Source organism: Plectropomus leopardus, chromosome 11 (assembly GCF_026936395.1).
Source record: "Plectropomus leopardus strain MGB_pleo_1.0 chromosome 11, ASM2693639v1, whole genome shotgun sequence".
In the NCBI taxonomy this organism is placed as follows: domain Eukaryota; kingdom Metazoa; phylum Chordata; class Actinopteri; order Perciformes; family Serranidae; genus Plectropomus; species Plectropomus leopardus.
Genome location: NC_142186.1, coordinates 37528861 through 37546360, shown reverse-complemented (window position 1 = coordinate 37546360; position 17500 = coordinate 37528861). Strand labels below are relative to the sequence as shown.

At 44.9% G+C, this 17500-nt stretch overlaps 1 protein-coding gene across 1 annotated transcript in view; it reads left to right on the top strand.

Moving 5' to 3' along the window:
- Positions 1-17500, top strand: part of LOC121945704 (neural-cadherin) — a 143142-nt gene that overhangs the window by 77684 nt on the left and 47958 nt on the right. Inside the window, exons 9-17 of the mRNA XM_088084823.1 lie at positions 162-334; positions 474-642; positions 716-886; positions 3218-3390; positions 5480-5647; positions 11323-11572; positions 13006-13133; positions 13214-13400; positions 15336-15479. Of these exons, the coding sequence (XP_087940949.1) occupies positions 162-334; positions 474-642; positions 716-886; positions 3218-3390; positions 5480-5647; positions 11323-11572; positions 13006-13133; positions 13214-13400; positions 15336-15479 (1563 nt within the window). The remainder of the gene's footprint in view (positions 1-161; positions 335-473; positions 643-715; positions 887-3217; positions 3391-5479; positions 5648-11322; positions 11573-13005; positions 13134-13213; positions 13401-15335; positions 15480-17500) is intronic.

Here is a 17500-nt window from a genome sequence, read left to right as displayed (position 1 = left end):
TTTTCATGATTTGTAGATTCGTGGTGTGATTTTGTTGTTTGGTGAATTCTTGTTTTGTATTTTTGGATTCATGTGAAACTTAATGTCCTAAGATTTAAGACACATTTCTGAATTTCTGTGCTCAAAATGCTCTGTGTGTGTGTGTGTGTGTGTGCGCGCAGGCATCATCAAGTTGCGGAGGAGCCCCCCTCCGAGGCTCAGGGGCCCGCAGTACATTCTCAACATCACCGCCACGGACGACAACGCGTCCGGAGGGCCGTACCCGCTCAGCAGCTCCGCACAGGTCATCGTGGGAATCAACGACATCAACAACAACAAACCCGTCTTCCAGGAGGTCAGCGAGCGTCTCGTGTCTGTGCGGCGTTAGCGGGAGAGGACGTCTTTGCGTGTTTCAGCCGAGTAAACGCTGTTTTGTTTGTTGTGTTTCTGACTGGATCCAGACTCATCTCTGATGGTGCTGTTTGTGTTCTCAGTGTTACAACTACAGCGTGAACGCAGCGGTCCTGGAGAACCAGCCGCCCGGGACGTTCGTGCTGCAGGTCCAGGCCCACGACGCCGATATGGGGGTCAACGGAGAGGTCAAATACGGCATCATGCACAGAGACGGAGTGTCGTCGGGGTTCGACATCAATCCCGACACCGGTGAGTTCCCCCTTCCTGTGATGTGAACGTTTGTCTGTTTTTAAGTTAAAAACCTGGTACCTGTGTGTGTCAGGTGTGATTGCCACAACGGCGAGTTTCGACCGGGAGCGTCAGAGGGAGTACACGCTGTCAGTGACGGCCACGGATCAGGCTGAGGAGCCGCTCATCGGGATCTGTCAGATCACCGTCCTCATCGCCGACCAGAACGACAACGACCCAAAGTTTGAAAACAGCCGCTACCAGTGTGAGTCTCTGCTGTGAGTGTGTGTGTGTGTGTGTGTGTGTGTGTGTGTGTGTGTGTGTGTGTGTGTGTGTGTGTGTGTGTGTGTGTGTTTGAGGGAAACAGGTGGCCCCCGTGGGTCCGTGTTTGTTTACTACGCGTGCAGATGTGTGTGTGTTTGTGTGTGTGTTTTGATAAGCGTCGTGTCAGAAGTTCTCCTCGTCAGATTAGGAAACACACAGAGCGGCTCATTAATTATTAAACAGGCAGATTGAAATGTTTCTGGGACATGCATTCATTTACCACCACTGTGTGTGTGTGTGTGTGTGTGTGTGTGTGTGTGTGTGTGTGTGTTGGGTTTTCCTGCAGGATGGAGGGAGTAAGCTTGAATTATCACCTCTGTCTAAAGTGCTTGCTGTGTATCTCTGTCCTTATATTATTCATTTGAAAAGTCTGTTTAGATGTGAGAGCGGTTAATTGATCATCGATAATCGCTCTGATGATGATGATCTATGATGATGATGATGATGAGAGTGAGAGCAGGGTGCGTACAGAAACACGGGACAAAGACAGTACCTTTGACCTTTAGATACCGTACGAGTGGCAGCCGAGGCAGCTGGCTGTGGAGCAGAATGATGTCCAGCAGGAGGCGCTCTCCCCTCCTCACCCAGAGTGACACCAGTGTACGAGACATTAAGGGTTAAAACAGCAGATCAACATCAGAATGTCCAGCCACAGCCACAAGATTGTTGTTAGCTGTGCTTCAGCTAAATATTCCTCGTGTGCGTCGATGTCTTCCAGACTTGAAATCAAATTTTGTAAAATGTAGTCTGGATTTGTTTTCACTGAATAAAAAATAAAGATTTTTCCGCGTGGATCAGAGCTGTTAAATTCTGAGGAGAATCCGACACATTCGGTCCTGTCGCTCTCTTATCTGCTGCATAATAAATACAGCTCTAACTGTGCATTTTAGCAGCAGAGATATTTCACTCAGTGGTGCTGCGCAGTGTTAGTTCAAGAGAAGAACACCTCATCTGCTCTCACTTTGACTTTCTGTTTAGACTCGACAGAAATTTCAGCAACAAAAGAAAGACAGAAACTTCCAGACTGTGTTTTGCTCTTCTCTTTTTTTTTGGGGGGCGTTTCTGTGTAACACTCGTCAGATTCAGCAGATCTGACATTTTTATTATTCCATTGAAATGAATTCAGAGACCCACAAATGTCGGAGGGACATTATTATTGACATAATGCTTGAAATGCAGTCTCACAGAGGGAAATGTGCCTCCTCCTCCTCCTCCTCCTCCGCGCTCCTTGTTTTTGTTGTCCGATCAGCACTGATGCTCGTTGCAGTCAGCAGGATTGGAGGTTATATTCATAAATTTGAAAATGCAGCTGTTGACGTTGCAGAGTGAGACCCAGAAATGACAAAATGAGGCGACACGCTGCTGACGCGACACAACGCCGCGCCGCCATTATTATAATATCTGCTTACCATCACAGAACATGATGTCGCCGTGTTCACTCACATGTAATGCTGCTCGCTGTTTAGCCTCAGACAGGATGTGACTTCAGCCGCTGCACGTGGACACCAGGGGACGGTCACTTTTAACGCTCGTCTCTGTCTGGCCCCTGGCTGCAGAAATGTCGACCCCATAGCAGCCTTGGGCCCTGAGGTGGGGCCCCGCTGGCGGGACCCCTCTGGCCCTTCCTTCCAAAGTCGAGGCTTAAATCTAACGGCAGATGGGGCTGTCAGAATCTCAGACTTCTTCTAAATCACTTTTTTAAACCGTTTTTATAGACTTGTTTTTCTGCAGTGTCGTCTTTTTTCTTAATTTTTATGTATTTATTTTATGTCTGTTTTTTGGCCGTTTTATTGTTTTAATTGCTTTATTGCATCAGTTGTTTTTGGACCTTTTTGCATTCATTTATACTGACATTTTGTGTCCTGAATTTTGTATTTTTTCCTGACTTATGTTTAGTAGGACTTTTGGACTTTTTGTTGTTATATTACCTTTTGGGAATTCTGTTTCTGCTTGTGCTTTGCTTGTTATTATTTTATGTCCTTCTGTTGTTTTATTGTGTTAATTGGTTTTATTGCTTTCATTGATTTGGGGGCTTTTTTAAAAAATTTATATTGGCATTTTGCGTCCTGCATTTTGCATGTTTTTCTCTTCTCTTAACCTTAGGTGCTATATAAATTAAGTTATTATTAACAACAACAACAACAACAACAACTATTTTTATTATTATTATTATTTTATCTGTTATTAATTATTATGCACATGTGATGGAGACATGAAGCAGCACAGTAAAGCCAGTAGCGTTTCATGTCAACGGTCATGTCTTCCCTCTCAGACTTCTTGCGGGAGGACACTCCGGTCGGAACTAGTTTCCTGCGAGCGGCGGCACACGATGACGACCAGGGGAGCAACGCGGCCATCACCTACTCCCTGTCCAATCAGAAGCCGACGTACCTGCACATCAACCCCAGCACCGGCTGGATTTACGTCCACCACCCCATCTCACAGGTCAGAGACACGGCCGACATCCAAAAATGTCTCAACACTCAGAAAACGTCCTCACATAAACAAAATGTCCTTGCTGTAAAAAAGTCTCCACATTTTCACAGTCTAACTTTCTGAATGTGACAGAAAAGACAGAAAAACACACACGTAACATATATAATCTCTTTATAGAAATAAACTCGGAGCCAGAGAACTGCTGAATTACAGCTAACGTGTTTTTTAGTTTGTGTGTGTGTGTGTGTGGGTGTGTGGGTGTGTGGGTGTGTGGAGGGGGGGGCTTACACTTTGTTTGATCCGGTCCACAGTCCGCATGTTGGTGGTTTCTGGCTCACAGGTACACGTGATGAATCAGTCACCTCTGTGCGTATTGGCTGCGCAGTGACAGGTACTGCTCCAGTTGGAGCGGCTGTTGGACATGTCCACGCTGGAGCGGCTGTTGGACATGTCCACGCTGGAGCGGCTGTTGGACATGTCCACACTGGAGTGGGTTGTCGCACATTTCAGCGATAGCATGGGTTGTTGGACATGTCCGCGCTGGAGCCGGCCTTCGGACGTGTAATATAATGAAAATATCATGTTATTATTATAATTTTAATTCAGCTCACATTTAAGCCATTATTTTTTTACCTGTTCATGATCTTTTTATTTTGTCCTGAATTGTGCAGTAATTTGAAAAGTCTGTTTAAATGTGAGAGCTGTTAATCAATCATCAATAATCGGTCTGATGATGATAATTGTGTTTTCACCTTGAAGATGGTTTACAGCACAAGTATTCAACTAATTATTATTATTTATTAAACTTTCCAGCATTATATAAAAATGAAAAGCTCCATCTTAAACAAACTTCAGGTAAATTGAAGCACATTGTGCTGATAATAAGCCAACCTCTCCTGACTGCAGGACTCTGACTTCAGCTTCTGTCAAACTTCTGTGCTGTTAATCATTTTACTCAGGAATTAAAATTAATATTGCACATGCTGCCTGGAACTTCCTGCAGAACACGTTGAATTTAAAGGAACAAATCACCCTTGGCACGTTTAAAAACCGTGTGAGAGACTTTGAAGCAGCTACATATCACTCTTGTTCTTGTTTTAATGTAAATCCTGAGTCTCAATCCCTTTGCTTTTAACTAGTATGTCTCTTTTTTGTTTTGACGTGTGAGTTGGTGTCAGTTGTCTTTTATATTTCTTAGGCTGCTGTCTTGGCCGGGCTTCCCTTGAGAAAAAGGTCATTGTATCTCAACAGGAGCAACCTGGTTAAATAAAGGTTATATAAAATAAATAATAAAACAAATATTGAAGCTGTTGTCCTCCTATAAAACGAGAGTTTAAGTGGGGTTTTTTTGTGGTTTTCTTGGGCTGTGCGAAATTCATAAATGTTCAGCAGCCAACTGATGTTTGCACGTCTGCAGCCCGGTGTAACAGCTGTGCGGGATTTTTCGTGTATATAAAGTCTGTAATCAAATTCACTGATCAGTCAATGATCAATAACTAGGCAGCGTTTCGGAGGCAGCAGCTCTTCTGTCGTTTCTGTCTCTGTTGTCGATTGTCATGATTGTGTTTGTGTGTTTTCGTCTTTGAACAATCTCACAAAGTGAAGAAGCAGACGGAAGTGAATCTTTGAGCTGCTCGGCAAACGTCTGACATGAATGATGCCAACTGTTGTTCTGTCGTCTCTGTTCTCCCTCGCTGCTCTCGCTGCCACTGATCTTTTAAACGACACTTCAGTCAATAATTTAGCCGCCTCTGTCTTTCTTTATTCACTTTTAAAGAGCAAACCGAAGGATCGACAGCGTTTTCGTCTTCTGTGCTCTAATATTGACTTCTTTTCCGAGTGTTGAGCGGCCTCTCGCAGCTGCCAGACGACGGTGTCATCATTAAAATCTGATCCTGGTGATACGATCGAGATCTCATCGCAAACTTTAAAAATGAAGAAACTCCTTCCTTTGAATTTGTTCTTGCAGTTTTATCAAAAAAAGCCCAGAAAAGTTTTCTCTCCAGAATCTCAAGCTGTGACCTTTGACCCTGAGATCAAAAACTCTTATTCCCAACATCCCGTCTGTGTGTTAACTGACCTTCGTGTTTCCCTGCAGACGTCCAGGATCAACCGGCAGATCGTGGCGTCAGACGGAGGGAACCGCAGCAGCTCTGTGGAGCTGACCGTCATCATCACCAACGTCCACAACCAGCCGCCGCACTGGGAGCAGCCCGAGTACTGGGTCACCGTGCCAGAAAACACCGTGCGAGACGCCAAGATAGTGGTGAGCAACACCACGCTGTTAACCAGTCCACATTTATTCAGACAGGACATTTAACAACACCAAACCACGACCACACGTGGCTGTTCTGTGGTGAGCTTTGGCTGTTTTTTTTTTTGGTAGGTTAGTGCTGTGAAAAGCCACTGTCGTTTTTTCTGAGAATTTGCTGCTTTCCAGCAGCGACAGTGACCCCAAACCAGGCGCTTTAAGCCAAAACATGATCTCCTCCCTAACCACAACCAAGGCGACTTTGTGCTTAAACGTCACCACACGTTACCGCTGTGTTGTCAGGTCCTTTTTTTCATAAAGCCCGTCCTCAGAGGGCTTTACAGCACACGACATCGATTTTTTAGGTGTGACACTCGCGTCAGTTGACTCTGTACCGCTTTATACTGAAGTTTCAAGACTCTCTGTCACAGAGATGAAGAAATACTAAGATGTTTGTTTTACCTCGACTTCCTTCCTTCCCTTTCAAAACAAAAGCCCCCTGACTGTGTCTCTGTGGACAGAACGCCGTCAGCTGCTGATGGAAATGCATTCTATTTTGAAACATTGACAGGATGTGGTTGTCAGCTGTGCAGGAGCTTGTGTAACTTCATAAATGAGAGGAACATGTGCTTATAAATATGAAAACACAGCAGTCACATCAGCAGGCAGCGGTGCACCTTAAGGCAGTTCAGGCTGGACTGTTGTGATGCAGAAAGAACGGACGAGTTATAATTATTTCTGTTAGAGAAAAGTTTTAGTGTTGTTCAAACTGCAGTAATTTTACTGTCAGATGTTTTGTTGGACTGTTAGATTTGAGGTTTGTTACTGTAACAACTAGGAACTGTGTTGTTACTCCTCCTAAAAGTGACTTGAATTTTACATTATTTTGCTGTTGGATTGCTAAATGCAGATTGCACTACATTCCTTTTACTTGAGTGTAACAAGCCCTTGCATTAATTTTATTTTATTTTTAGTGTGTATATTAATATTAGAGGCATGACTAATAATAATGGCAGCAGAAGTTGGCATCGAGCAGGATCACAACATCAGTGCAGCCAAGACCACGACACAGGCGCAGCCACAGACAGGATCACAGCATATGACATAACAAATGTAATGTATCCGTGTTTTTTAGAGATTTACGATGTCGACATTTTTACACGATGATTGAGTTGAGTTTTTCTCCGAGTTTTTATTGACCGGAGCACACAGACAGATTCACATATCCAAGTCCAGTAAGAAAAAATCATAACTTTTAGATGATCAGTCAGCTGTTTCGGTCAATTTTCAAGCACAAACGCAGAACGTGATGATCAGCTGTTTTTCTTTGTCAGATTTGACGGTAAAGTGAGAATCTGACAGACTGTTAGTCAGACTGAGCGAGCGCACTGAGAACACGCAGCCGTGGGCTCTTCGTGCAGGATTCTGCAGACTCGGCTGTACGGCTGCTGTGATCTCCTTCTGAAGCTCTAAAATACTGCAGGTTGCTTCAGAAGTTGCTGATCAAGTGGCTGCAGCTCCTGTGATCACTGGCAGCTGCTCTGAGATCTGCAGAGCAGTGCGACAGCAGCCAGAGAGCAGGGGGAGCAGCAGCAGACAGGAATACTTACACTTCCTGCAGGAGCTCTCTCTGCTTTACATCCTCACATCTGTGCCGAGCATCCCGAAGAGGCTGCAAATGCTCTTTCTTCTTCTCCATCCCTCTCTCCTCCTTGTCCTCCATCCATCTCTCTCTCTCTCTCTCTCTCTCTCTCTCTTAGTGTCAGCACGTTTAGCCGAGCGCTTCAAAACATTTTCTGCCAAGCAAACAACAAACCCGCCCCGAGTCTGTCTCACCTGACTCCCTCCGACACACACACACACACACACACACACACACACACGCACACACACGCGCACACGCACAGTTTGCTTGTATACCTCTTGGTAATTTTTTCCTCTTTTGATCCGTCTATCCTAATTTGCTCTCTTTTCCTAAGCTGCAGGTTTAGAAGGTGGAGGAGTTTTTCCCTCCAGCTGCTCAATTTCACGGAGGTTAGTCAGTTTTCAAACAGTGGTAGGGGGTCTGTGTGTGTGTGTGTGTGTGTGTGTGTGTGTGCTGTATTCAATCTGGCCTCCTTCTTCTCTTTATTCCCTCATAATCACTGAAAAGACAGAAAGACTGATGGTGGTGATAATAGCGTAACATGTAGACGCAGAAGGATACTTAGAGCATAACATGCAGACGCAGAGGGACACCTAGAGCGTGACATGTGACAAGTGTGGAAGTGACCATATTTGGGTGAGAGGATGGACCCTTAATTATTTTTTTTGTCTTCATAAATCTTTTTTTTTTGTACCAAACCTATGACGTTAAAACGGGTTTTATGCAGATGAACATGTAGCACAGTCCCATCTCGCCTCCTCCTCCTCCCCCTCCTCCTCCTCTGCTGTGTTAATTGCATTGAGGAGGAGGTGTTGTTTTAAATTTAGCATCGTTAATAAGCTTTGTTAATGACATTGTTAACGAGGTGGAGGCAGGAGACGCTGCAGCGTCTCATGTTGTAATCATCAGCTGACAGTTTCCTCTTCCTGTTGGTGTTCTCCGCCGCTGACACACTGATGCTTCAGTGAAAAAGCAGCTGTTAAAAAACAATGAGTGCATGTCAGGAGTCATGCGTTTTTACGTGCTGCTCGCTGCGTGCTGCTGGAGGACACTGAGCAGCTCAGAGACTCTGTATTCAGAGCTCATCATGTGACAAAAATTCTGCTTTTTCTGCCTGTTCTGCTTTTTTTTAAAAAAAAACAAAAAACACCTGGTACAAAGCACAGCAGAGTGTACGAGTAAAACCCTGAAACATGATTCATCCCTGCCTTTAAAGATGCTGAACAGTGGTAACGTCGTAATTATTGGAAAGCATTAGGTCGGTATTCATTACAAAAGCATAACAAGAAAAAAGTGAACATCTACTTTTCCATGAGGCTGTAACACCAGCAACACCAGTAACACCAGCAACACCAGTAATACCAGCAGCACCAGTAACACCAGAGGCACCATTAACACCAGTAACACCATTAACACCAGCAGCACCAGTAACACCATTAACACCAGAGGCACCATTAACACCAGTAACACCAGCAGCACCAGTAACACCAGCAGCACCAGTAACACCAGCAGCATCAGTAACACCAGAAGCACCAGTAACACCAGTAACACCAGCAGCACCAGTAACACCAGCAGCACCAGTAACACCAGTAACACCAGCAGCACCAGTAACACCAGAGGCACCATTAACACCAGCAGCATCAGTAACACCAGTAACACCAGCAGCACCAGTAACACCAGAGGCACCATTAACACCAGTAACACCATTAACACCAGCAGCATCAGTAACACCAGCAGCACCAGTAACACCATTAACACCAGAGGCACCATTAACACCAGTAACACCATTAACACCAGCAGCACCAGTAACACCAGCAGCACCAGTAACACCAGCAGCATCAGTAACACCAGCAGCACCAGTAACACCAGTAACACCAGCAGCACCAGTAACACCAGAGGCACCATTAACACCAGTAACACCATTAACACCAGCAGCACCAGTAACACCAGCAGCACCAGTAACACCAGCAGCATCAGTAACACCAGCAGCACCAGTAACACCAGTAACACCATTAACACCAGCAGCACCAGTAACACCAGTAACACCATTAACACCATCAGCACCAGTAACACCAGCAGCACCAGCAGCACCAGTAACACCAGAGGCACCATTAACACCAGTAACACCATTAACACCAGCAGCACCAGTAACACCAGTAACACCATTAACACCAGCAGCACCAGTAACACCAGAGGCACCAGTAACACCAGTAACACCATTAACACCAGCAGCACCAGTAACACCAGAGGCACCATTAACACCAGCAACACCAGTAACACCAGCAGCACCAGTAACACCAGCAGCACCAGTAACACCAGTAACACCATTAACACCAGCAGCACCAGTAACACCAGCAGCACCATGTTTAGCCTCCGTGTCAGTGCTCCTGTCTGCTTCTCCAAAGTGCAGACTGACACCTGCTGTCTGTAACACTCACTGACTCACACAATCTCACTGCAAAATATACGAACTGTCCCTTTAAGAGAGAGCGGCTGAGAGGGTTTCTGTGTTTGAGGAGGCAGACAGCGTTTCTCACTCTGTGAGGAAACATGAAGACACACGGTTAACAGTGAGAGACGACGGAGGGATGTGAAAGGGTTAACCTGAGAAATCATCACGGATATTACCCAGATTTTAGGTAGAAATCTGTCGCAGTGAAGCTGCTTCAATCAGTAAAATGTGTGAACAAAAGGTCAAACTCTCAGGAGAAGAAAGAGAGGTCGCATCAGTCAGCTGAAGAAAACACACACACACACACACACACACACACACACACAAACACACACACACCCACACAAACTAAGGTCAACTCAAACTACAGCCAAAAGAATAACACGAGTCTTAAAAGCTCTGCTGCTGGATGCACAGGTCAGAACAACACACACACACACACACACACACACACACACACACACACACACAGATCCAAACACATATTTTCAGTTAAATTCACACAAAGTGCAGCAGCAGAGTGGAGCATGAACCTTTTTAGGAGTTGTGTTTTTCGGAGGGGCGGCCTGTCCGTAGAAGGAGCGAGTGGCGGCTCGCGGCATCTGAACGCTGCATTCTTTGCCGTGTTGTGTATCTTAGCGTGTCACATTTTCTCTGAGTGCTCTGGTTTGTGGATCTGGCAGAAGTTAGAGCGGTCGAAAGGAGACGAACGACCTCGCTGTCGACAGCACACAGCTGCGTGTGAAGGTGATGTCATGGTGAGGCAGGACGGCGGTCTGCGGCCTCTGATGGTGTGTGTGTGTGTGTGTGTGTGTGTGTTTGTGTATCAGAGTTCCTTCAGTGTTCAGGAGGTTTTTACCGGCAGCTCAATTCTCCACAGACGTCTCTTTATCTCCAAAACAAACAGACCGGCTGTTTTAACCCTTTAAACCCTGGATCAACACATGCATATCAACATAAGCTGAAACATGAACAATTTGTTTGAAAACATAAAAAAAGGCAATCTAGCTGATTGCATTTTTTTGACATGAAATATCCTGCACATTAAAAAAAAAAGCCATACTTATTATAATTATACATTTAAAATAAGGTTACAGTAAAATATATATTTATTTATATTTATTATTTCATTTTAGCTCTTTTTTCAGGTCATTTTCTGTTTTTGCTTTTTTATTCTTTTAGTTTTCATTTTTGTTGTTTTTGTGGAGGTTTTGCCTTATTTTCATGTCATTTTCTGGTAATTTTGTATTCATCCCTTCATACTTTTTTGGGTCATTTCGTGTGAAGTTGCCTTCTCTCTATGTTTGCTCCGGCTACAAAGGGTTAAACTGGGAAAAACACTCAATAAAGACGTTTCATGTCACATTTTCATGGCAGAGTAGCTTCTAAGTGTCCTCAGGAGCAGAAAGGCAGCCCGAGGTGTGATTATTTAGATCTCCGTGTCTGTGAGATCTCGTCGGCCGGCCGGCTCTGCTCAGGTGTGCGTGACACTGATATTTTCCTCCGTGTCATTTCCTGTCGATTCACGCTCTCTCTGCTCAGAGAACGAACAGACACACATCACGTACACCTCACCTCCTCTCTCTCTGTCAGACCGTCAAGGCCACGTCCCCGCTCGGCGACCCCCGGGTGACCTACAACCTGGAGGAGGGTCAGGTGCCGGAGACCAACATGCCGGTGCGCTTCTACATCAAACCGAACCGGGCGGACAGCTCGGCGTCCATCCTGGTGGCCGAGAACCTCGACTACGAGACCACGCGCTTCTTCACGCTCAGGGTGCGGGTCCAGAACGTCGCAGCTGTGCCGCTGGCATCGTTCACCACCGTCTACGTCAACGTGACAGGTGAGACAGGGAGGAGTGTGTGTGTGTGTGTGTGTGTGTGTGTGTGTGTGTGTGTGTGTGTTTCCTCAATGTTATTATTAACAATTATCATTCTGAGGAAATCCAACTTCGCATATATGAAAATACTAAAGTAAAGACCAAACTTTGCACATCGGTCCAGTCTCATGACAAACCTCCTCAGCTGCAGACACAAGCCGAGCGTCCTGATGGCAACATTCAGAACGTGAGATTAACTGTGATTTCACATTTTTGAATGAAAATGTAATGTGATATGTTAACAAAACAAAAAAAAAGGTAAGCAAAAAAATTGAACATTTTTGGTGTTTATAGAGAATGTTACCCGAACTTTAGGAAGAATGTTTAAGGATCTTAAAAACAAAAACGTTGCGGCTGAAAATGTTCCTAAAACATTGCTTTGGTTGCGGCGTACCGTTCTCAGAACGTTTTGCGAGCTGTGAAATCCTCGAGTCGCTCTTCCAATTCGTCGGCTGCTTTCTCTAAATCACTGAACCGTCACGTAAACGGATGACAATCAAATCTAATTTCTCATTTTTGTACTTCTGAATATTTAACTCTTCGTGTGATCTCAAAGAGGACAGACCGAATCAAACACCTGACGCAGCTAAATGAACAGCATTCATATTTAAGCAGCTCCTCTGCCCTTAAAGCGGGCGCCGTAATTGTTTCTGACTCGTTTGAAGACTCAGAGCTGGTTTGCTCTGCCGTGGAGCGTCTCGGTTCAGACGCGACCGGCCGAGGACGAGGACAGACGGAGTAATAACGAGACAGACGACAGAGAGCGCGACGTGGACAATAATGAAGTGCGGCTCACTTTCCCGGTGAACGGCGGCGGCTGAGCTCCGCGCCGCCTCGCTTCAGCACTGACTCATTTCCCAGTCAGCACCTGCAGGCGGCGGAGGGACGAGAGGACTGACTTTGACTGGCTTTGAACAAACCCACAGCGGACGCTGTAATTGGCTTAGCGGAGCTTGAAAGTGAGCTGACAAGCTGCTTTGTGGACTCTTGACGGCGTTGCGAGGATAATTCCTCACTAATAACTGGCGTTTCATTAGCAAGCGGAGACGCCGTCCACGTCCACCGTCTGATGGACTTCAGCTCATCCGGTTTCCCTCTTTTCTCTGCTTCTTCTGTCTGGTTTTAATCTCCTTTTTTGGTGTAAATGTTGCAGAAAGCACAAACTTTCCTGCATTTTTCAGTCCTTCTGTCTGCTTTCTTTCTGGCGTTTCTCTGCTTCGTCTTCTTCTTCTTCTTTGTTTGTTTCTTGCCTTCTCTCCGTCAGTTTTTAATCCACGTTAATCAGCTTTCATGGCTGTGACAGTCTGCATGTGTTCTGCTGCCAGATCCTAAAACAACAAAACACCAAAGATAAATTTAGACACAAATGTTTCTCTCTTTTCTTTTTCCTCCGTCAGACGTCAACGACAACGTTCCTTTCTTCCTGTCGTCCACGTACGAGGCCACGGTCCCCGAGGGGGCGCAGATCGGCACGTCGGTGGCTCAGGTGTCGGCCACAGACCTGGACTCCGGACTGCACGGGATGGTGAGAAACACCTGAACGCACACGCTCCGCTTCTTCTTCTACTGCTGCTTCAGCTTCTGTTTCTTCTTCTTCTCCTGCAGATCAATTACGTGATCCTGAAGGACGAGAGCGGCGACTCTCAGCTCTTCAGCATCGACTCGCGCAGCGGTGTCATCCTCACCCGAACCTCCTTCGACCGCGAGCAGAAGGCCTCCTACCTCCTCGAGGTCCAATCACAGGACGGCTCCGAGTCGGCCAGACCGGGACAGCAGGGACAGCCCAACACTGGTAACACACACACACACACACACACACACACACACACACACACACACACACACACACACACTGATAACACACACACACACACACACACTCTGATAACACACACACACACACACACACACACACACACACACACACACACACACACTGATAACACACACACACACACACACACACTGATAACACACACACACACACACACACACACACACACACACACTGATAACACACACACACACACACACACACACACACACACACACCGATCACACACACACACACACACACACTCTGATAACACACACACACACACACACACACACACACACACACACACACACACACACACACACACACACACACTCTGCTACCACCCACACACTGATAACACACACACACACACACTGATAACACACACACACACACTCTGATAACACACACACACTGATAACACACACACACACACTGATAACACACACACACAGATAACACACAAACACACACACACACACACTCTGATAACACACACACACTGATAACACACACACACACACACACTGGTAACACACACACACACACACACTGGTAACACACACACACACACACTGGTAACACACACACACACACACACACACTGATAACACACACACACACACACACACACTGATAACACTTACACACACTCTGATAACACACACACACACTGATAACACACACACACACACACACACACACACACACACACTCTGATAACACACACACACAGATAACACACACACACACACACACACACACACACTCTGATAACACACACACACACACACACACACACACACTCTGATAACACACACACACACACACACACACACACTGATAACACACACACACACACACACACTCTGATAACACACACACACCGATAACACACACACACACACTCTGATAACACACACACACCGATAACACACACACACACACACACACACACACACATACCACACACACACACACACACACTCTGATAACACACACACACACACTCTGATAACACACACACACACACACACTGGTAACACACACACACTGATAACACACACACACACACACTGATAACACACACACACACACACACACTCTGATAACCTACACAGACACACACTCTGATTACACACACACACAAACACACACACACACACACACACAAACACACACACACACACACACACACACACATACACACACACACACACACACACAGATAATCAAATCGCCATCACACTCAGTGGCAACGTTAATTGATTTTAAATAACTAAATATTTTAATAATTTATGTTTAATCAGTAAATATTTTAATAGTTGATCAGTAAATATTTTAATAATTGATTTTTTATCTGTAAATATTTTAATAGTTGATCAGTAAATATTTTAATAATTGATTTTTGATCTGTAAATATTTCAATAATTTATGTTTAATCAGTAAATATTTTAATAATTGATTTTTGATCAGTAAATATTTTAATAGTTGATCAGTAAATATTTTAATAATTGATTTTTGATCTGTAAATATTTTAATAATTTATGTTTAATCAGTAAATATTTTAATAATTGATTTTTTATCTGTAAATATTTTAATAATTTATGTTTAATCAGTAAATATTTTAATAATTGATTTTTGATCAGTAAATATTTTAATAGTTGATCAGTAAATATTTTAATAGTTGATCAGTAAATATTTTAATAATTGATTTTTGATCTGTAAATATTTTAATAATTTATGTTTAATCAGTAAATATTTTAATAATTGATTTTTGATCAGTAAATATTTTAATAATTTATGTTTAATCAGTAAATATTTTTATAATTGATTTTTGATCAGTAAATATTTTAATAGTTGATCAGTAAATATGTGTTCTCCGTAAACGTGTTTTCGGTCTCTCAGACACGGCGTATGTCAGGATCTTCGTCACCGATGTCAACGATAACGCCCCGGCGTTCGCCCGGCCGGTGTATGAGGTGAGCCTGGAGGAGGACAAGGAGGTGGGCTTCGTCCTCATCACCGTCACCGCCAACGACGAGGACGAAGGTGAGTCCCCGAGTGTCCTCTGTCCGTCCTTCTGTCTGTCCGTCAGGTGATTCAGCTGCTGATGTTGGAGTGAGATCAGACTCTGGGGGTGTGTGTGCGGTCTGTCACATGTGTGTGTTGTTGTTTGTCGTTATTTCCTCCGTTCTTTTGTTATTTTGGCTCCACGCCGGCGAGAGCTGAGGCTGCACGCACCTGATTTTGGATGTCTGTAAGTGCGTACGTGTGCTTGATATCTCAAGCCTTGAGGGAGTTTCCTAAAATTTGGCACAAACGTCCACTTTGACTCAGCAATGAAGTGACGGGAATTTGGAGGTCAAAGGTCACTGTGACTTTGCATCCGTTTCATTTTTGTGAACACGATAACTCAGGATCATTTCAAAAGAATTTCCTCAAATTTGACACAAACGTCCACTTTGACTCAAGAATGACCTGATTAGATTTTGGAGGTCAAAGGTCACTGACAGTTCAACACGTTTTTCAAGAATTCATACACTAATTATGACAATATTTCACATGAAAGTCTAAGAGGATAAAGTAACGAATTGATCCAAGAGGTCAAAGGTCACTGTGACATCGTCATGTTTTCATATCTCAGGAGCAGACGGGGAGAAGTTCGGTCTCTACAGGCAGGTTTCTGTTACACTCAAAATGTGCAAATTGAAATTCTGAATATGAAATACGCCTAATGGAAACACGTCAGTCTGGAAAAAAACAGAAGTCCCATTTATCAAAAAAACGTTTTTGATAAAAAGCCATATTTGTCCTAACTATGAGGTCACATGACGCTGTGAGGTCACATGACACTGTGAGGTCACAGGAACTGGCTCCCATGATGCAGCAGGAGCTACAAGAGCTGTTATTGCATCACATAACTCTGAGAAAGTTTTTCACCCACAATTCCTCTGTGAAATCGTGGACTACATCTCCCAGAAATCCCTCATATGTGTCCGCTCCCACATTTAAGGGGCTCGCCTTTCCATCACGGCTCCATAACACGCCTACGTGGCTTCGGATTGGAAATAATGACGGCTAGTGCGGTGGCTGCAATAGAAATAAAGCTGCTGACGTTTTGAACCTCCGTCGCCATGGTTACTGGGATGTTATCAGAGGAGAAGTGGCAGAGCATCACTCAGTGAAACACAGTCAGCTCCGTGAGTTTTATCAGTTTTACTAAATATCACTGAAGTCTCTTCTTGTCTCCTCCTCCTCTCCTCTCCTCCTCTCCTCTCCTTCTCTCTTCTCCTCCTCCTCTCCTCTCCTCTCCTCCTCCTCTCCTCCTCTTCCTCCTCCTCTTCTTCCTCCTCCTCCTCCTCTCCTCTCCTCCTCCTCTTCCTCCTCCTCCTCCTCCTCTCCTCTCCTCTCCTCTCCTCCTCTTCCTCCTCCTCCTCTTGCTGTTACAGCTCGTTAGTGAGTGCTGTTGCTCCCTTGAGCTCGACAGTTTTGATGTTTGTCTCTTTGTTTGTGTTTGTCCCTCGCTCCTCTTCCTCCTCCGCTCCAACCAATAAGAAGCAGGAAGTGAAAAAAATCTGAAAACAACAAAACAAGCCCCCCTCTGTCTGTCTTTTTCTCTTTCTTTATCTTTTTTCTTTTTCTCTCTCGTTCTCTCTCTTCTTCTCTGTTAATGACGGCGGCTGGCGTCGGCTCAGAGCCTCGGGGGTTTTCTTTGCTCGGAGTTAAGGGCGGGAGAGTGACGTCTGATTATTTCTTTCCTTTTTTTTCTTTAACCTTCGCGGGTTGCGTTGTGGGCGCTCGCGCTCGGCTCGGTGTTTGTGCTGCAGACTCGCTCTGATTCTGATTCCCGCAGGAGGTCCCCAAACTTCCCGCCACTCGTCTCCTTTCAAACTTCAGATTTTTTACTATATGTGTTAAAAATGTAAAGCGGAGCGAGTTCAGAGCCGAGCGAACTCACAGACGGCTTCACTAACGAGACGGAGGCTGAGGACAGAGAGAGAGACTCGCTCTGTGTTTCTGAGCTGAAGACGACAGGAAGTCATGTGACTCAGGTGCTGCTGCGGTTTAGC